At 41.4% G+C, this 21,745-nt stretch overlaps 1 protein-coding gene across 3 annotated transcripts in view; it reads left to right on the top strand.

Annotated features, from left to right (window-relative positions):
• The first annotated feature begins 1,278 nt into the window (after positions 1-1,278).
• Positions 1,279-21,745, top strand: part of ADAM17 (ADAM metallopeptidase domain 17) — a 34,852-nt gene continuing 14,385 nt past the window's right edge. For 2 of the 3 annotated variants that reach the window (XM_030448065.1, XM_030448063.1), the window contains exons 1-8: positions 1,279-1,471; positions 13,464-13,596; positions 15,034-15,167; positions 16,127-16,215; positions 17,751-17,919; positions 18,721-18,851; positions 20,293-20,382; positions 21,506-21,619. In XM_030448065.1, the coding sequence (XP_030303925.1) occupies positions 1,375-1,471; positions 13,464-13,596; positions 15,034-15,167; positions 16,127-16,215; positions 17,751-17,919; positions 18,721-18,851; positions 20,293-20,382; positions 21,506-21,619 (957 nt within the window). In that variant the 5' untranslated portion in view covers positions 1,279-1,374. Of the gene's footprint in view, positions 1,472-12,110; positions 12,197-13,463; positions 13,597-15,033; positions 15,168-16,126; positions 16,216-17,750; positions 17,920-18,720; positions 18,852-20,292; positions 20,383-21,505; positions 21,620-21,745 lie in introns of those variants that run through there. The other variant, XM_030448064.1, reaches the window with a different exon arrangement.

The following is a 21,745-nucleotide window of genomic DNA, read 5'->3' as shown; positions in this document are numbered from 1 at the left end:
AGTCTGCAAGAGAAGCCTTGCCAGACTGAAAGGGGATCTCATGGAGCCTATAAAGTGATGACTGGCATAAAGAAAGTAAAACTGTTTACTGTCCTTTCAAAAGGAAGAAGCTGGAATCACCAAATGGTGTCAGGACATGTCAGACTGAAAGCAAAAGAAAGATACCATTTATACATATAATTACAGCATGGAACTCCCCCCGTCAGGATGTTATGGATGCTACACCTTTACAAGCTGCAGAGGGTCAGCTGGCCAAACATCTGGACGAGATACATTGAGCTGCTAAGGAAGAAGACACCTCCTCTGATTTAGGAAGTCAGTAGACGCAAATTGTTGGAAACTCAAAACGGACCCACTGGAAGCTTTACCAGTGGTTTGGCTTCTTAGTCTCCTCATCTTTGGTAACAAGAAACTGGGAGACATACATTCTTGGTTTAAACATTATGTCTGTCCTTATGTTCTTAGGAAAATGTAAATACTTTCATTCATGATATAGCTACTTAAGTATTTCACATTGGCTAACGAGTAGTGACGCAAAAAGAAATACAGGTGATGGTGGGTTTGTTGAGTACATCACTTGCAGACACCTTTGCTAGAGGCATCTGCAAACAGATCAAGCTAATTCTGGGAAAAAGTACTTTAGTTACTGCTGGGCTGTAGCATGCCAGTTGAAGTTTCCTGGAACTTGTTTTTAATGCAATAAGGTGTGCTGTTCAGGAACGGTCACATCACAGATCCATCACTGTCACTACTTGTACTGAGTGCCCCAGTCCCCAGTCACGCTTAGACAATCACATAAAACCTGGGAAATTCAACTGGGGAAGTCACTTGCGTGGACTGAGAAGAAACTACATTCTACGAGTTGCAAACTCAACTTATACGAGACATTCCTGTGCGTCTGAGAGCGCAGGGGGAGTCTCCCCCAGGGCAAGGCTGCATCCCGAGGTCATCCCAAAGAGGGGCTGAGAAAACTCGGGTCCCCTCCCTGTCCAGGTGACAGACGGGAGCCCGGCAAGGGCATCTTGCTGAGCGTGTCCCCGGTGAGCCAGTGCCCGTGAGGGGACGACTGCTGCACCCGGCGCCTCCATGTGCCCCCACAACGCAGCAGTCGCTGGGGAAAGCAGCGGTGCCGAGACCGCCCTCGGTCCCGCCGCCCCCGGCCCCACCGCCCAAGATGGCGGCCCCGCCCGCGCCCACAATGCTCCGCGGCAGCCGCCGCGCTTCCGGGTGCGGGCCCAGGAGGGCGGCGGGCCCGGCACGGCGCGAGGGGCCGCGGGGTGGGCGGAACGCGGAGTTTCCCTGAGCCGGTGTGAAGGAGCGGGCGGAGGGAGCGGAGGGAAGCAGAGGGGAGCGGCGCCGCGCCGCGCCCGGACCATGAGGCTCCGACTGTGGCTGGTCCCTGCTCTGCTGTTGCTGTGGTCGCCGGGCGGGCTGGAGGCGCTGGGGCGCCCGCCGCGCCGGCAAAGCTACGGTGAGGGGCAGGGCTGAACCACGGCAGCCGCGGGAGGGGGGGTGAGGGAGAGCCCACTGCTGCGGGGCGGGGGGAGAGGGCCACGGCCGAAGGGTAGCGGGGGGTGCAGAGGGACCGCTGCCCAGGGGCGGGGCGGGGCGGGGGATGGAGAGGGTGGATGGGGAGAGACGACTGCCGAGGGGAAGAGGGGGGCTCCCGGCCACTGAGGGGTAGCGGTGGGGCGGGGGAGAGGGGCACGGCCGCCGCTGCCGGGGGTAGGGATGCAGTAACGGGTGAGGTGGGATAGAACGCACATCAGAGGGGCGGGGGAAGGGTGCACACCCAGCTCTGCCAAGGAGTATCAGTGGGGAGAGGGGCGTGGGGCAGGGGACGGAGCTGGACACCCACCTCCACCTGAGGGACGGCCCGGGGCGGTGGGCAAGGCCGCGGCCTGGTCCGTGCCTGCCTCCGGCCGGGGGGTGCGGGAGACCCTGGGGACTGTGTAGGCCTCGCCCTGTCCCGGTGTGGCGGTGATCCCCCGGTAGCTGAAGACATCACTGCTGGGCAGTGTTTGGGGGTCATTGTTCTTTCCAGGGCTGTGATGAGACCACTTTGTCCTCACACTCAAGGTCTGGTGAAGAGTTTTCCTCACAGGAGTTTGCGTTATATTAAAGGAGGATAATCACATAAATGGCTTCCCTTCATAGTTCTGGTTGGAGAGTCACTGTTGCAGAGAGAGCCTGAAGCTATTTGAGCTGAATATGACTTCTAGAAAAGCTTAAGAAGGATGAGGACCGTTGCTTTGTAAACTTAGTTTTGCACCTAAACTTCAGAGTAAAGAAGTTGCAAACTTCTGTTCAATTAACAAAAACTTATCATTTGCCTGAGGCTGTCGTGGTGTTGTACCCAGTCAGATGCCATGGCTGGTGTTGACTCCCTTCAAGACCCTTTTCTTTGCTTAGATCTCCCAACAGGTGTCTAACCTGTGCTTCTCCCACATCTGAGTTGCTGGGCTTGTGGTTCTGTGCAGACCTCAGCAACTGGTGACCTCAGGAAGCTGGGAAGGACAGGGTTCAGTGGTGGATGCTGCAGGAAGCGTAACAAACACAGCCTGTCCTTTCAGTCAGGTCAGGGAGCTTCTCAAACAATAGGTCTGTCTTGGTCTGTCAGATTTTTGTGCCTTCTAAAGGAGCTATCTGCTATGAGTTTGTGTCATCTTTATTTGATACCTTCTTGCCTCACACCATGGTGCCTGGGTTGTGAGTGCAATTTTATGAAATACTGCACGGAGGGAAAACTCCTTCTGTTTTTGAACTTCGACTACTTTTGTTGTCAGAAATGGTAACTATGGAAAGAGCACTTATATTCTTCACACTTTTAGTTACTTACAGACCTATGTAGTTTTTCTCTTTTGTAATCTTGGTTTTCTGACTGGGAAAATCTTACTCTCTATAATAATTCCTAGTGTGGGAAAGAATTACTTTATGTTCTTATATTATTACTTTATGCTAATTCTGTCTATACACTTTCTATTTGTATTGGATTTTAATTTTTTTTATTTTTTAATTTGAGGTGTCTGACCTGGACTGCAGGAAGAATTTCTGATAAAAGTTTACTGGGGATTTATAATGGTAAATGGCATTGGTTATGCTTTCTTTCCAAGAAGTTTTTTGCCCTTTTTTTGTTATCCACTAGTCACTCCAAGAGCTTTTTGGGTTTTTTTCTCTTCTTTTTTAAAAAAATTTGAAGTAGTAATAACTATACTGAAATACTCTGCTGCACAGATATAGTGAGGATTGTTTTTTTCCTCATGTTATTTCACATTTATCCAGACATCCAATATCATCAAGCATTTTGATGTTCTGTCATTCAGTGAACTAAATATTTAGAAGTATTTTGTGAGTAAGCTTGAAAAATGCCACTGTGCTCCACTGTGTTATGTATTGCGACACGTTTCATTCTTTCATTCTGTTATAACTCTTTGGTTTGTACATCTTGTCCTGTTGCCTTATTGTTTATTTTGTTGGTTTGCTCTAAAGCACCTTTTCTTGAGTCTTTAACTGGAGGCAGGTCTTTAGATTAATCCTATAAAGACAATGTCTTTAGTCTCCTCTGTAGTGAATGCTAAGGTCAGAAATTCTCTTACTTTTTGGTACCAGCCTTTAGCATATGTTCTTTGGGTCATCTTTGCAGCTTACTTGCTTTACAAGCCCCTTCATTACTTGGCTGGGTTATTTCTTTTGATATAGTAAAAGCTATTTCAAGTTTTAACTTTATGGCATTACAGGCTGCTCTTCAAAATAGCTTTGCCTACTTTACTGTAGTTTTATGTTCATCTTTTGCTGGAGTTCTGTTGTCCTTTTCTTACTTGCAGCTTGGTTTTCTGAAATATCTTTTCCTTTAAATAACTTCAACTATGCTATTTTAGGAGTTCTGTTTAACCTCAGAGCTTGAGTTCTGTGAACTGAAATCAGATTGCTGGCAGGCAGTATCTTTAAGGAAGTTTCAAGGATTATAGTTTTGTGATTTCTATTAAGAACTTTCTGGTTTCTCCAAAAGCTTGCTTTTTCAGGAAGGAAAAGAATTATACAGTGAAAAAGTGAATTTGACGAAGAAAAGAGTAAATAGATCAAAACACGTAGGTCATTTCCCAGCATTTTTCGGATGAAGTAATCTTAGGGTGTGGTGCTCCAGCAGTCTAAACTGATCTAAATTGGGACTGCCAGAGTCCTGGCCTCAGATTTCTGATCCCTTTCCCCATTCCTTTGAGCACATTCATGGCCCTAAGCTGCTTGGGAGGCCTTTTTTGTTTTGTTTGTTTTCAGTTAAGGAGTAGGGCATCTCTGTTTGAGTGTTTTCTGCTTGTGAAGTCCACCTCAGCCTGTTGCCTTTAGATGATTTGGAACTGGTGCTCTCTTTAACAACATTGACAGCAGTGATTAATGTCTGGGAGATGAATGATTTTACCAGTCAATACAATGACTTATTGTAGTTTTACCTCTGTGTCACGGTTTAACACTGGCCTGGCAATTAAACCAAGTAACAGATGCTCTCTATTAATCTCTCTCTCCTCCCTGATAAAGAAAGGAGAGAGAATAAGGGAGAGAGACTGATGGGTTGGAAACTAAACTACACATTCTTAATGAAACAGTAATGATAAATAGGAAAAATGACTAAATATATACAAATATACAGGAAAATGGATACCACGTTCCTCTCCCCTCTCCCCCCAGTAACTCTCACATCACCACCAAGGCTGCAGGGCAGCCCTGGAAAAGTCCAGGCTGGACTCCTGGAGTCAGCAGCAGTCGGGAGCTGGAGGCAGGAACACACAGATATGGGCTGACATGGATCAGGAGCACAGGAGATGAATGGACGGAATCCTTCCAGGATGCCGGGTGAAGGAAAAAGCAGGACGGGCAGGCAGCTGGAAGCGTGGCTTGGCCCTCCTGATGCCTCAAATTTATACTGAGTATTTCATATATGGGATGGAATACTCTGTTTGGTCAATTCTGGCATCTATCTTGTCCGTTCCTCCCCAAAGCAGGGCTGCAGGTGGGACCTCTTTCTTCCTTCTGGAGGGTAAAAGTTTTCCTCAGAGCTGAGCAGTGTCCTTGGCTCTGCATACCAGTCTCTAGCAGTAACTATAAACATCAAGTGTTATCAGTCCTAGAAACGCACACTGTCTGTGCCATAGTCTAGTGACTGTGGTGGTAGTTGATCAAGGGTTGGACTCGATGATCTCTGAGGTCCCTTCCAACCCAGCCTATTCTATGATTCTATGAGAAACTTGCTGTTAATTTCAGCAAGTGCAGCTACTTACAAGAGACTTAGCTAAAAGCGAAAGTACAAGACAGAAAATCACCTTTATCCTGGCCCAAACCAGGACACTCTGAAAAGCTAATGCCAACTTTAAAAAAAAAATCTCAGATCTTTATCTCTGCAGATAACTTTTTTAACTATTAATTGATAACGCTGTTTGTCTTGGAGCTCAGATGGGTCTGAATGATAATGGAGAGAGACCTTGGAAAGGGCAGCATTCCAAATGCCCAGCTTCAGTGCTGTTGGATGTATCACTGAGTGTATCTAAAGAACTGCTTGAATCTGTTCTACAGCACGGACACCACAGCACTGCCAATAAGCAGCATGTATCAAGGATTGCCCAGAGCTGAGTCTGGATGTAAAGTGTGCCTTACTGTACTGTTTCCTCTTTTGAATGAGATCTTTTTAGGAGGGAACTAAAAGGGAAGCTAGGCAGGGAACTAAAAGAAATCAGCTGTTCATATCCTGAGCAGATGATACCCTTTGAATCACTCACTAGAGGGCTTTTTCTACCTGCTGTATTGCACTAATAAAATCTGAGGCAGGTAGCTTAGGCTTGAGTTGTATTTTCTCCACACAAATACCATGCAAAACTCAAAACAAGCTGCATGAGCTGAAGAGATGACCCAGTAAAAATGGTTTAGTACAAACCTATGTAATGCACATCAAAAGATTAGAATTTACAAGTTGTTTAATGGATAAAACAAATCATGGTGGTGTTGATGAACAGACTGGTGGAGCTGAGTGACACAGAAGGCAGCTTCAAGTCATTCACAGTTCTGAATTCTACTTCACTCTTGGTGTGACATAACACAGGAAGTCTGTAAGGCCAGGAGTGTAACTGGCTGCCAAAGTGTTAAGAGGTTAAAAGTTTAGCTCAGTGTTAAGAGCGTGCAGTGAGATAATTAGTGATAAAATCCTTATACAAGATTAAACTTCCTCCTTCTGGACTGAAGCATCTCTTGGAGACTGAGGGTCTAGTGAAGGGCCAAATGGCTAATTGCCCTGCTGTAATCTGCCATTTTTGTTACCATTTCTTTTCCCATTTTAGTATCTTTTGAAGCAAGCTGGTTATTTTGAACTGAGGTGGTTTTGCAGTTTGAGTCTACAACCAAGAAGGTTGGGTGTGCATCTCACCATGCACCACATAGAGGAAAAAAAAAATCTGATAAAAGCATAATTCCCGGAAGAAGGACACTGTGTACTCAAAGAAAGTAGACAAACTAAAGAATGTCAATACTAGATTGAATTCTAATTATTAAGAATTACCTTTAACTGTTACATGATTTTTGTAATGGTAATTGTCACGGTTTAACATACAGATCAAATGCTCAGTGTGAGTTTGGTTTTCAGCAGTGCCAAGATTTGGTGTGGTTCTATTTTCTTTTCCCCCATCTTAAAACCAGACAACTTGACTGCTTCTGTTCATTGCTCATAGCAGCAGTGACTCATCTCAGTTTCACCCTTCACTGCTCTGGAATTTCTGTGTGTGCGCAAAAGCCCTGCTGAGGCTTTCTGCTTTGCAGCTGAAAGGGGCGAGTAAGGATGCACAGCCAGCCAGCTCTTCAGTGCAGGGTTCTCTGGATTGCACTCGTAACATTACACCAGGATTTAATTATGTGTTTAGTAGTAAGTAGAGATTTATCTTTGAGATAGAAGTTATATTTAACTTCTACTATAAACAGGCTGATTTTCCCCCTCTCCCACCAGCTCTTTTATAAACTGCAGAAGTCTTGAGTTTGCCTGTTCCCCTCACTGATCAGGGGAAGCCCTTTGCTCTGTGTAATAAAAGGTTAACCAAGATCTAGGCTTCTTTAACAAAGAGCAGAACATCCTCCTGTCCCATTCTGCATATTTTGTATGCCAGACACAAACTTGCTTGTTCTGGGGCTATCCTGCAACCCTCTCAATGGTTCTGATGGTCTTTCTTGGTGTCTTTTATTCTTGCAGTTTTATGCCATTGTCCTGCCCATATTTATGTTGCTTGTGCCCAGTATCTCTTCACATCCTTGTCTTCTGTACTGCTCTTTACATGATTTATTTGTACTTTTATTTATGTACTCCTTGGTACTTATATTTTTAACCGAAGTTGGTACCTGAACTGAGAGACAGGAAGGTGGCTCTGTTATGCAGGGAGGCAGCTATAGCTGCCCCCCACTCTGTGTTGGTCCCTAATTACTGAGGTGGTGAATAAAACCATGGTATTCACAGTATCCCTTGCATTCCTTCATTTCCTTTCTCACCTTTTCTGATTGTTACAGAAATCATAAAGTCCTTCAGTCCCTGTGGCATGATGAGAATTTTGGAAGGTCAGGTCTGAGTGAGTCCAAAGTTGTATTCACAAGGAGAAGAGATGCAGTTAGATGGGGAGAAGAGTTAGACTCACCAAGTGTAGTCCAGGCAGTAATTAGTCTGTACCTAGAGTCAGCTCCACTTAAATGTATTTTGTGAGACAGGAGGATTTTGTGGTGTGGTATCCAAGCACAGCAGTGAGGTTGACAGTTTTTGGAGAGTCAGACGAATTATCTGTTTGCAGAGAACACTACGTCCTGTGACTTGGCTGTTCTTGTCTGCAAGATATATGAAAGCATGTTGGGTTTGGGTTTGTTGTTTTTTTTTAATTGATTTTTTTGTTTGTTTGTTTTTGATCATCAAGTCATATGATGCTGTTCTGGTTTTAAGATGAGACAGCTGTATTGCCCATGTTTCACTTTGAATAGCAGGATGTTAATTCAGTGGGCTTCCCTTTATGTATTTTATAATGTCAATATTTAGGCAGAATATTGCTGGGGGGGTTTGTGTGGTTTGTTTTGCTGTCTGTTTGGGGTTTTTTCTACAGAAAGTGCTTTCTTCTTTTCAGTAATAGGACAAAAGTTACAAAATCTGTGAGATCCAGCAGAATAAATTTTGTTCTTCTCTGGTCCCTATTTAAGATGTGTTTAGTGAAGGAGAGAATTTTCAAGGCTAGAAATGTGTAGGAGCCATTGAGGGTATTCATCTGTATTCAAACCCACCAAAAATGGCAGTTTAATTATCTGTACAGCTACTGCCTAATGGAATTTGCACCCTTAAAGAAATACACTGTCCATAAAGAGATGCCTACTTTACTGTAGGGAAAACCTTTGGATTAATATAAGGGTGCAGCAATATGAACAAGTTTTCCCTGAGATGAGCTAAAGGGTGTTTTGTAGGTTATCAGCTTTCCCATGGTATCCATCACTGGGCACTTGTCAGTGTGTGGAGAGCAGTTTACTCTGTGTAACTGCAGGAAAAGCATCCCACAGCTGGTAGCCAGGAAATCAGCAGCCTGCCTTACCTCCCAGCACCACCTCTGTCTCACCCCATTTCTCACATGGCTTAGCAAGTTTGGTGCAGTTGAGATGGAGTCAAAAGCATGCCTTGCAGAACATTCAGCAGTGCTGATATGCCTGGCTTCTCCTACTACCAGGTTTGTCTAGAAATGTGTTTAAACAGCGTGTAAACCTTTATCCTGTTATGATTTATAAGCAGGCTGGCACACATTTGGTTCTTACTTTGAACCTGTTTATCACAAAAGTTCACATATACCTGCTGAGGAAGACACTGGCTGCTCTTTGGTGCAAACAAGTAAACATGATTTCTCTGAACTGTAAAAAGCATGGTCTGTTTTGCGTGGAGCAAATGTTTCAATTCACTTTGGCAATGACTCTGTGCCAGATGTACTGGAGAAGGACATAACAGCAGCTGTAATGAGCTGTTATGGAACAGCTTTCCCATGGATGGATCTTCTCAGTTTGTCCTCTTGATCAGCAGTCTCCTAAAGCAGTATAAACTGTTAAGAGAAGGTACCCATAAATATTTAGGCATGACTGCATCACCTCTTGCCTGGTGAAGACTCTTTCTGTGCCCAGTTGAGATAAGAATATATTTGCCTTCTCTGTTTAGCATTCCCTGGAATGGGGCTTTAGTCCAATGATCTCACTATTGCAGCCAGTAACCAGCTGTTACCAAAACCACAAGGGCAGCTCTTGTATATAGGGTGATGGAGACCTGCTTTAGCTCACATAGTTAGGGTTCTAAAGACTACAGTCAGTGTTTCCTGGTCCAAATTCTGACTGAAGCTGTAAATTTAAAGTGATTGTATTTTGTTACTTTAATTAAAGTATTTTAATGTATGAAGAAGAGCATAATTAGGAGAATAAAAAACTAAATAGTAACAATTAATATTACATTCAATCAGTCACTTCCCATCTGAATTGGAAAAATTGTTATTATCTGCTCACAAGCTTATCATGTGTTTGATACCTATTGGAAATCAGCTCCAGATCAGCACCCAGGCTGTAGTTCATGAGTTCTACACAAAACACAGACTGAAGCCTGTTTTTCAGTGTTGGAGATGCTAGTGTTTTAAGAGTCATTCTGCATCTGCAAAATCCTCCTGGAGTGTGTTTGAAGTGTTTATTCTAGGTCTACTTTCTGTAGGCTTGCCATCCTATCCCTGTGTCATTTGACAGGAGATTTATTTCTATTTTTATTCCCTTTGGGATGACTGGACAAAGTGCAGTCATTCATGCAAGCCCTTTTGTGATCATTTTTAAGCCACAGGAGTCTTATTTTAAAATATTACTGTATCTTGTGTTTTAAGTAGAAGTATTTTCTATAATCTCATAATTGTGAAGAGAATTGTAAAAATATCTTCCGAGCTAAAACTTTGTGCTTCTAGATAAGCTTAACCTTTCTATAAATAATGCAGTGCAAAATAATGCTTATGAAATGTCTGACATGCCTCGTTTACTTCTTGCTTTCTGGGCAATAGATTGGGCATGAGATCATGGGAATTTACTGTTCTGCTTATGAAAGCTGGTTTGAGAAGGTGCCATTGGTATTTGAATTGGAAGTGAAAACTCTTCTTTTGAAAGATATTCACTGGCCTCCAACTCAGTCAGTTAAGCTGTTGCTCAGCACATTCTTGAGCCCTTTGCTGCTGGAATGCATACTGGCCCATAATTTATTTAAAAGACACTTGCCCATGATAAGTAGTAGAGGCTGGTGGCAGTAGGCTTTTAGCCTTGAAACAAGGTAAAAGAGGAAAGAAAGAGTTGGTGAGTTCGAAGTTGAGGTCAGAGGAAAAAATCACTGCTGTGGTTTTCTTCTTGAAAACTTTGGGGTAATGTCTTTGATGTTGATGTTCCTTCCCTGTTTCTCTTACAAACCTGATATGTTCTCAGGAGGCTGCCCCCCAGGAGAGAAGGTGCAATGAGGTGAAGGCTGGCAATAGCAAATAATATTTGGGATATCAGGATGAAATTAGGGTGTTCTTCTCCAAAAAGAAAGGAATGCATGTATCTAGGATAAGCTGGAAGGGAAGGAACCACAGGAAAGTGGTTTGTGAAAACCTGAATCAGCTCAGTGCTGTTGAAGGCCATGGGAAATGACTCTTACGCCATAGTGAAGATCATGAGCAAGGAATGCCAGCAAGATTATTAAATTTGAACAAAAACTAAATTGAGTGTATGGTTGCTGGGGCTCCTATCCACAGAATGCTGTACAGTTTTGTATTGTGCTTAAAATAGTGATGCTTCATCTTTTATTTTTAATAAGCTATGACCATGCATTCATTTTCACCGTATGAAAATTTTACAGAAAAAATTTGTTTTGAGTATGTTACCAAAATATTTTTGACATCTGTCTGATACCAGAATTATTTCACAGGTTTATGTCTAGCAGCAGTATTTCTCAAGTCTTTACTTATGTTGCAAGTAAAATTTAAAGCAAACAAATTTAGGAAGGGCAAGAGGAAATACAAACAAGTGAATTCTTGTTTCAGGGTTACAGGAACTAGGAGTGTCCTGTGTTTCATTTCTACTTTTACAGAATCATCTTACTCATCTTCATCAACTTTGTAGGTCTTGTTCTTACTACCCTTCCAATGTCTCTGAGCTATTCCCAGAAGGGTGTTTGTATGTGCTGAGGTGGATCAGGACTTCTGAAGCTCTCCTTGCCCATCACATAAAAACACAACTCCTTTCTTTGTCAGAAATCTCTGGGAGGCTTTTTTGTCTGGCTACAATGGCAGCTGCATCTTGCTCTTTGTCGTGACCTTCCCCTGGTTCTGGGCCACACTTTGAAGGTAGAGGTGGAAAGGATCAGAAGTAGAGTTTTGCACCTGGAGTTATGCCTCTTGGGCAGACCTTGAGCTCTTAAAGTTCCCATGTCACTAAGTCCCTGAACAATCTAGCAGTGGTACCACACCTCTCTTGCTTCATGGCCCACATACCACACACATTTGCTCTCTATCTCAAATGAATTTTTGGTATCCCTTATATCAACATTTGCTTTAGTTTAGGGGTCTGCTCTATCTGAGTGTGTTGAAAGAATCTCAATTTTAAAAAATTAGGACTGGATGGTTTAATGAGGGTGTTTTGGTTTTGTTTTTTTTTCATAATTGATTTTCCCTGCCTCTCCCCCTTCTCCTACTAGGTACATAAGGGAAAATAACCAAACCAAACTAAAACACACCACAGGGAAGAAGGTGGTGGAAACCTGCTTTTGCATGTAACCCAAAGCACATGGTAATCGATTGCAGGTGCTCTCAACCTGTGGGTTGTAAACAGAAATCAGGAAATTGGAAGTGCACTGCCCTTCCTGTGTTGCTCAATGGCAGGGGAGGGGCAGCTGGGGAGGCAGAATCCTGGGAGCTATTGCTGGAGTAGGCAATGGTGTTGGCTATCCATCACTTTGCTAGTAGGTCCAGTGCTAAGAGGGCTGGCAGGGTAATCTTTGTTTCTGCAGCTCCTTCACTTCCAGTGCACAGAAGTTTGTGTGTGCACAGACACTGGTGTGGTGGTTAATTCTCCCCACCTGCCCCTCACCAAAGAAAAAGCAAGGTGCTCACCATGTCCCCAACAGTGCACCTATCCTTAGAGGCTTTCTTGGACTTCAAAGGTATGTATCTAGGGAAAAACAATAGTACCTAGTGTTCAGGTTTAAAAAATAGAAAAAAAACCACTTCAGGGGCTATGCCAATCTAGGTTTCAAGTTGACTTGTTTCACGTGAGGCAGTAAAACTCTGCTTACTAATGGTGCTGTTTACCTAAAAGGTCTATAAAATGTGTGAGGTTGCTTGGCTGAGTGGTGTAAGACAGTGACCAGGGCCTCTGAAGAAGTGGCAGGCCATCTTTGTTAATATAAACCCACTTTGGTAGCTATCATGTCTGGTTTAGAAACACATCTTAAATTGGAGGGGAGAAAATGGGAATTTTAAAAATAAAGAATGACCAGATGAGCACTTCTGCCTCTTGTAAAACATTATTTACTCCTCATTTGGTGCAGTGGAAAGAGTGAACCCCTCTGGCAGAGAAGAAAGGTGCTGATGTGGGAATAAGGGCCCCTGTTTAAGGCAGCAAATAGCTGATGCAGAAGCAGAGGTGGTGATCCAGGTGTCTTGCCAGGTGGTGGGTGCTGCAGAGAAGGAGGACCACGAGTGAGTGTTCCTGGTGAAGGAATGCCTTAGAAACCAGCAGGAGGCTTTATCAACAGGACAGGGTTTGAAGACCACATTGTGCAGAAAATTGACCTGAATCTGCAGTTTGTGTGCTTCTCCATATAGGAGTTCAGGCCCTTGGTCTCCATCTTCTGTGCAAGTTTTCATGATTTGTGTAGGGAAATCGAAGGAGGTCTGAGTGGTGGCAAGGTGATTGATTATGCTATGCAGACATCTCTGTTTTCTGGCTGCTGTTGGACAGAAAGGTAGTAAGTGCAGTCCTCATCTGTAGTGAATTTGGTAGAAGTTTCTTAGGTGAAATTATTTTCTTTCTTAAACTCAGATGGGTACCATCAGGTGAGGAGAGAGACTCACTGCAGAGAAATTGGTACCTTCTCTCTTATTTAGTTTCTGGAGGTAGCCAGGCAGAGCATTAACTCTGCACAGCTGTGGCAGTAAAAATGTTGAGGTTTTTTTCTCAATAATTGCTATAAGAAGTGAATTAACTTCTTTGCCTCTCATAGATCATGTTATGTCTCACAGTATGATTTCTATTTGCCTACACAAAATGCACTTTTACAGAAACATACAACAGTTTCTGTTGTATGTTTCCTAAAACTAGAGCACACTGTGGTCTTGCTGTTGAAATGGGAGGCTCTGTTCTGCTGTGTGATGTGTGCATTTGTAATAGGGTCTCTTGAAACTAAAACTTTCCTTGTTTTCTTCCAGAGACAGTTGAGTCCATGCTTTCAGACTACGACATCCTTTCTCAGTCTAGCATCCAGCAGCACTCATTGAAGAAGAGGGACCTTCAGCCTGAGACACATGTAGAGAGGCTCTTAAGTTTTTCAGCCCTGCAAAGGTAATTTAATCACTAGCAATGAAATAGTATAATATTTTCCTTCAGTTTGTGAGGAATAATGTGCATTTCCAAACCAAAAAATACTTATTTTGTTTTCTGTCATGACTGGCCAGTTCTCCTAAGTTAATAATCTGCATAGTTAATGTGACTCCAGAGAGGCTCAGAGGAAACAGAAAAATGAGTTACATTTTATTACTCTGTTTGCTGAAGTGGCAATGATATAAGATTTGCTTTGCTGTGTTCTTAGCTTCAGTTTAATGTTAACTTCTTCTTTCAGCTGAGTTGGATCCACTTTTCTGGCAGCACGTCAAATTCTTGACTGTCCTCAGGTTCTTGAAAACTTATGCCTTCAGTTTGGGGACTGTGTGTGGCATGTTGCCCAAGAGATTCATTGTATTTTTTAATGGAGATTTAATCCTCTTCCTACTGAGTATTTTATTTCCCATGCTGAAAACCCACTTGTTTGAATATTTTTTTTTATATAGTGGGAAATAGAAGCACAGAAGAAAGGGGAAGGAGAGATAGAAAAGAGCAGGCATGAAGGTTGTAGAGATTCTGTTCTGAGTGTCAGAAATGCCTTGTATCTGAGTGCTGAAACTCTGACTCTGAATTGGAGGAGCAGGTTGAGAATAATGTTTTTTACTGAAGACTGTATGTTGATTTTATTCATCTGACATCTTTGTCCACTGTGCTCATGTGCCTTCTCCCATCTCCCAGTTACAGCTACAACTGTGGTGCAAGTTGTGCGTAGTTTTTTAATATAAATGTTTGAAGGGGTAACTTTTAAGTATCAAATATAAAAGGTTAATGGGACCAAATGTCTGGCTGTCTCTATTTTGCTCTGCCTCATGCACTCTGACTTTATGGTTAGGTTGCAATACTGCCAATTATAATTACAGAATAATTGCAGAGGGGCATAGCAAAAATCTCTGACCCAAAGCCCACATAAACCAAGAGCCCTTGAGGATCCTTCCAGAGAAGGTTCTCTACTTAATTCTTGGATTAGTTTTTAGTTTTTATGGTAATGTATCATAAAAATCTTGAGTTCATATTTCTTTTTATGGTCATCTGACTGTATTATTTCAGAAAATAAGAACTTAAAGATAATTTTATTTACAATACAGGAACAAATTCCTTGGTTTTCTTTAAATACTTATGTGCAACTGGTTTTATGTGACTGTAAGTGGAGGAGATGCATCATGAGCAAACCATAACTGTTTTGGATTTTGAGGTTTACTTTTCAGTGTTTAAACATCTTTGACACTTAAAAAATACTTAAGAAAAATATTCACAGTTTTGAATTACACTGTATATGTTTTTGTAGTCTGCTTATCAAAATCAATGCCAACTTCTTTGGAACCATCACTAATGGAGACTGGATATATTTGCTTTCTGTTTACTTTGCTTAAAAATAAATAGAAACAAATTCTTTTACAGGAACTTTAAATTATACTTAACAGCAACTGCTGAACACTTTTCAGAAAAATTTCAAGCATTAATTGTGGATGGTGAAGGCAAGGAAAAGGAGTATCGTGTTCAGTGGCAAGACTTCTTCACTGGACATGTTGTTGGTTAGTATGGACTGGACTGTGTCAGTGCTGAGAAAGCACAGCTTTGCACAAGTCTCGTGGCCAAAGTAAATGTTGTGTTGCCCTCATTTTGATCAGATATTGTTAGGATGAACAAGTAAACGCAATTCTCATGCTCCTTGGGTTTTCTGGTTTTGTTTTTTGTGGAGTTTTTGCGATGGGTTTTGGTTGTGTTTTGGTTTTTTTAATGGTTTGGTGGGTGGTGGGGGTTTTGTGAATTATTGTATCAAGCTTCTGAGATGGGACTCTACTGTTTAATTTGGCAGAACTCAAAGGTGTAATTAGTCAAGCAGCAGATTACAATTATTTTGTTTTATTTTTTAAAATTGTAGTGGTGGCCTTATTTCCAACTGAAATGTAGGACTTGAATGTTCCTTGTCCCAGGACATAAGGCCAAGGTAGTAAGTCATGGTGCAGTGGTGTCCAGTGTGTTACACTGAAAGATTTTTAGGATGGTTCTTTGCAGGCTACTTTTCTGTAAGTAAAGAGTATCTTTCTGTAAATAAAATGAGAGTTACTCCACTTCAGTCCAACACTAATGCTTCTGCTGTGTTGTTTTGATTTTTCATGGCCTTTGTGATGAAAGTCTTTTCCATTGGAATGCAGACTGATACCATAAAACTGCTGCATGATATTAGGAAGATGCAAGCTGCTTTTGTTGTCAGGATTATTCTGAGTCCCATAACTAATCCCCACAGCCATCCCAACATCTTCAAAATTATCGATTAAATCTGAGACCTAATGACTATGACCACTGAGAAGTTAAGGTTGGAGGGGAGTGCTGGTTCATTTATTTTTTTCTTTAAACTGAGCAATATAGTGTTCTTCAGGGACTGGGGAAGATAGTTTGCTTTGAAGATTAAAAACAGTTCCAAAAAAACACAGCAATGTCTGTGCAAATAGAGATAAATTAATTTTATTTTTCCTTGCTTATGTTAAAGGAGAGCATAATTCCAAGGTTGTGGCACATATTGGTGATGAAGATTTTACAGTAAGAATTAATACTGATGGAGAAGAATACAATATAGAGGTAAGCTTTATTGTTGAAAGGAATATTTAAACAACCTTCTCTTTTCCCTGTGGGTGTTTCTAGTTAGTCACACTGACACCTCTAGCTCAAAATAGATTTGGTGGTGGTATTTGTTTTGTTCTGAGTAGGGAGAGAAATGTGAAACCAATTTGACTTTCGCAAGTGTTGAGTTTTATTAGTGAGTGACATTCTCTGGCATTTACATATTTTATACACATCAGGGTGAAGGTATGTTTTAAACAGGAAAGGAGTTTAGCAACAGAAATGCTGTAACTTAAGTCATTAATGGTGATCATGTCCTCTGCAATAATAAACTGTAGCCTTTTGAGCAAAGTTGAGGTCTTTTGAGCTTTCTAAAATGTTGGCTTTGTTATGCTTTGGATTTTTTTCCTGGTTTTAGAGCTTTATTTGAAAATCTGGTATTTTTCCCTGCTTTGTTTCTGTTGTTGTACCATTTTCATAGCTTCTGTTATTTTAAACTATTGGTTTAAAAAATATTCAACAAATATATAATTAGAGACTATCCTAATGAGTTGTTCAGTGCAGGATATTCCCATACACAAGCTGTATGAGAATGGCTGAATAACAGTAATTATGGCTGACTGTTATATGCATATTGTAATTGTCTTCAGACCCACAGAGATGCAGAATTATGGGTAAACCTGAGAAATTCAATTGTGTTAAAATGTGACGGGAATACCCAAACCACTGGACTTGTGTTTTGCATTAGGAACATATAGTAGGCATTTGATTGTGGTTTAAAGCATTTTTGTGTTTGTGGTCCAGAGTAATGTAAGCATGTTTCAGTTCCCATGCACCCAATCCTCTTGCTCCCCACGGTGTCTGTACAGCTTCATAAAGGCCAAGAGTAGTTTGGAGGCTCCAGCTTGCCCACACTGCCTACCTGTTAGCATCCCAGGATCAGCTTTGACCCCTAACCAGCCTGGAGGAGATGTTGTCCATGTTAAGTCAGAGATGATGTGTGCCATTCCCAAAGCCACTCCTCCATGTCCTTCCTTTGTTTCCTGCAATTACACAAAAGTTTGCAGACCTTTCTATAAACCCTTGTTGCCCTTGTACTTTGCCCTGGGATGCGAAGTCTGTGCCCTCAGTTTCACACTGTGGACACACAACTGCAAGGCCAGCACAGCCTGTGCATCTTTTTGATGTGTCCTGAAAGCAGAGTAAGTTGTCTGAAGATGAAAGACCACTGCCAAAGGGCAAGAGGCAACCCAGACCCAAGTGCTTTGCACTGTGTACGTAGGTTGTATCTCAATCATTCATTGAGGTGATCTTAGAGTTTTGAATGCCTTTGTAGCATAAAAATACAAAATTCTGATGGCCTTCGTGGGGATGTTGTTTTATCAGTAGACTTATTGCTATGGATTCAGTTATTGTAGTCCCGTGTATTTGTGTGTGTACACATAAAGCTGAGAGGTTTAATGGTATATAAATATACTTTTTTAATATAGACTTAGTCTTCACATTCACTGTGTTGGTAACTAATTGCATATTTGTTGTTCTTGGGCTGTCAGCCACTGTGGCGATTTGTAGATAATGTGGAAGATGAAAGATTGCTGGTCTACAGATCTGAAGATATTAAGGATTTCTCACGATTGCAGTCCCCCAAAGTGTGTGGTTATTTAAAACTGAATGAAGAAGAACTGTTGCCAAAAGGACTTGAAGACAGGAAGCAAAATGAAGGTGAGTGTCTCTGCCAGAGGAGAGCAGCATCTTTGAAACCAGTGCTTGAATTCTGGTTGTGGAGGCAAGTAAGATCAGAACCTGGGCAATCTATATTGCTACTTCTAGTTTAACTATTAAAGCAGCCTTCCTCTTCATGCCTGCTCCCAATCCAAAAAAGCCCCAACAACTGATGAAAGGAAGAAACTATTACTAGGTGTGTTTCTTCCTGGCTTGTTGAAAGCATGTTTAGCTCTACACAGGTTATAGGCTAAGGAGAGGAAGCTACTTCACCAGGCCTAAGTAGTGTGTGTTTATTGTGATACCTGGCAGCAGTGTAGGCAAACATTAAAACAACTACTGTACACTGTGCAGCAGCACCTCTTAGGCCTTGGTCACTCTAAGAGTATGTCTTGTGTTATGATGTTTTTCCAGAATTTTGGGTACCTCTTCCTTCTGTCCTCAGCTGTAGTGACAGAGGTATGGGGATAATGACTAGGAACCAGGGGGAGGGAGAGGGTTATGGCTGAGATGACCATAAACACTCTGGTAAATCTGTTGACTGTGTCAGTTTCACTACCGCCTGTTCCTTTTCCTACAGCAAATTTAAGGACTGTAGGAATACAGAATTTAAGAATTATTCTGTAGAATAAAAAAAAAAAAAAGGCAGACAAAAAAACCCAAACCCAAGACTAAGTCTCCCTCAGTCCCCCCCAGAAAACCCCACCCAAACTTACATGCATTCTTCAATAGGGGTACTAGACACAACAGTGACAGTTTTATTGAGTGTTTATTTAATTCTATTCAAAATATTCACATTAGCAAGCATCCATCGGAAGAAAAGAGCTGTTCCAGAGAAATCAAAAAACACCTGCAAGATGTTGGTAGTGGCAGATCATCGTTTTTTCAAGTATATGGGCCGTGGGGAAGAGAGTACCACTATAAACTATTTGGTAAGTAAATACACTTTTGACAGTTTGCTGGAGTAAACAGAAGAGAAAAAAGCAATTCATTAGTTAAAAAAACATGTTTAAAGCTCATATGAGGCAAGTCCAGTTTATGTAGGTTTTATTTTCAAGTCTTCAGGATTTTTTGTCCAGAACAGTAAAATTGAAGCAAGAGCAGTAAACAATTTGATGTGGTGGCTTAACCTCAGCAGGCACTCATCCCTACTCAGCCACTATGTCACTTTTCTCTGATGGGATGGGAGAGAGAATCAGAAGGGTAAAGGTGAGACAACTCATGGGTTGACATAAAAGCAGTTTAGTACATGAAGCAAAAGCTGTGTGCAGAAGCAAAGCAAGAATTAGGAAATAATTCACTACTTCCATCTGCAGGATGGTGTTTAGCCATCCTCAGAACAGCAGGGTTCCATCATATGTACTGGTTACCAATGAACCCAGGCAAAACTAGTACAGTGGGGCTGTCTACTTCAGGTGTTTGCAAAACAGAACATCTACCTGCAGCCTTTCACCAGAAGTGGAGAGTATGGGTTTGGGAACTCAAAACAAAACCAAACAAAACCACTCTTGGAGGCCTGTTGTTTGCCAAGAGTCTCTTTCTTATCCTTAATCTTTGAAATGCTAATCACTGTGTTTCATCTTTGCTGACTTTTTGACCATTCTGTCCTCAGAAATGTTTACATTTCCCAGGTAATAGAGACTCAAGTTTTGTATTTGCAGAAATGTTATTATCTCAGCATCTGACATGACTCTTCCAGGCTAACCTACTGTTGTGTTTCCTGGGTAGATCTCTACTGTAAACAATACAGTGACTGGAAAACTAAAGCATAAATTATTATGCAATGGTCCTGAATGTCACTTTTCATCCTGAGAATGTTTGATCAATTATATTTAGCAGAAGGTGAGAACAGTGTGAAAAGGGAAGTATTGATAGTGAGCACTGATGATAAATTTTATGGAACCTTGTGCTTGAACTATAATGAGGAAAATAATAGGGGTTTGGTTGGGAGAGGGAAGCAGACCTCAAGTGTCAGTTCAACTAGTAAAGTATTGTGCTAAGACAAAGGAGTAAAAACAACTCCTTCCTCTGTCCTTCCCTTCAAAGAAATCCAGAAAACTAGCACATGAACAAAGCATCTCCCAGGATGTCTTGTTCTTAATCCTGTTACTCCTCCATTGCACGAATGAAAGTGACAAATGTGAGAGTTTGTCCTGCTTTTTGTGGTGGAAAGGTTTCAGGAATATTTGATAATACCCTCTGAATCCAGCTGCTGCTGTTTTGGGATCAGTGAGTATGTCTGTCATGTTATATGAGGTTTCATTTTTAATTTGAAGTGAGTGTTTCTAGTGAGTGTTGCAGCTTCTTGGAATGTCTTGAGCTTTATTACATGAAAGCTTGGCACTAAATAACTTGTTTTTCTTTTCTACATAGATTGAATTGATAGACAGAGTAGATGACATCTACCGAAACACATCCTGGGACAATGGAGCCTTCAATGGGTATGGCATACAGATAGAGCAGGTACTCACTGAACTATGCAAAAGCTTTCTTGTGGAAAAGATAACATGTTTTGGTCATCAAGGTTTCCAACAATTTTATCTGGATTTAGAAATAAAATATAAATTATATTAGAAATATATGTATGTATATATATAATATATATAAATATATAATATATATAATATAATGTATATTGTATACATTATATTAGAAATAAAATCCTACATTATTAAATGCAGCCAGGAGCACACTGAAATAACATCTTTCCAGAGGTGGTGTTAATGTTCAGACACAGAATGCCCACTTTCAGTTCCTTACATATTTTGAAATGTGAGTTTACAGGGAAAATCTTTCTCAATTCAAGGGTGTCTTTTTCCAAAATATGAGCAATTCTTATTTCTGTCAGACATATTCTTGATCATGTGTTTAAAGTTTGTGGCTAGTGCTTGACTTAAAAATCCTGAGCAGGCCCCAGTCACGGATGAACAGGAATCTGCCTGAAGAGCTTTAATAACTCCCCTTAGACATCATCAGAGTGGAGAGACTGGTATAGGTTGGACACATAGGATGCAGTGACTACAATTTAAATGATGGCTCCAGAAGGTTAGTGCACACAAATCTGTAAAGTACTACAAGAGCTATGATGTGAAACACACATGGTACAAGCTAGCTGTCCCTTTGCTGGGAAAAGATCTACAGGAATCAGGAAGGAGAGTTAATTGGACAGGGAGGGGGAAAGAACATGATGCACTGGCTTGAGTCAGTGGTTACAGGGAAAGCAGAATCCTTTAAAATACGTTTTGGTTAGTTGGAACTCTGGAATGGTTTGGGGCTATTTATACTAGATGTAAACCCTACTTGTACTTGGGTGGTCTTTTTTGACAGAGTAACATGCATCTCAAAGCAGGATCTTAAGGAGCAATCTGTTGATGTTGTTCTGTAAAGTGGCTCATCTAGTTGGTTAGGATGTAGTCAGTGTATCTTAACTAGCAGAGGCTGAAAAGTTAACATTAGAAGCATGCTGAGTCTGAATTTTTCTTCTTGCAGATCAATTGAGACATTTAAGATTACATTGAAAGCTTTTCTGTACCTGTAAAATTGATCAAAATTCCTCTACATTGTTGTTGCCCTTTTTGAAATGTAGATTATCATCCACAATGAGCCAAATCTTGTAAAACATGGAGAAAAGCATTACAATATGGCAAAAAGTTACCCAGATGAAAAGAAAGATGCCTGGGATGTGAAAATGCTCCTAGAGGTAGGTTATAACCCTTGCTAAATTGTGCAACTTAAAGAATTACTAATTCATAGAACTGTTCTTTAGTAAAAGATGAAACTCCTGTACTTCCTTTGCATGACTTACAGATGTTACACAAAATCAGAC

This window comes from Calypte anna, chromosome 3 (assembly GCF_003957555.1).
Source record: "Calypte anna isolate BGI_N300 chromosome 3, bCalAnn1_v1.p, whole genome shotgun sequence".
In the NCBI taxonomy this organism is placed as follows: Eukaryota; Metazoa; Chordata; class Aves; order Apodiformes; family Trochilidae; genus Calypte; species Calypte anna.
The sequence above is the reverse complement of the archived record's forward strand: the minus strand, read 5'-3'. Positions and strand labels throughout refer to the sequence as shown.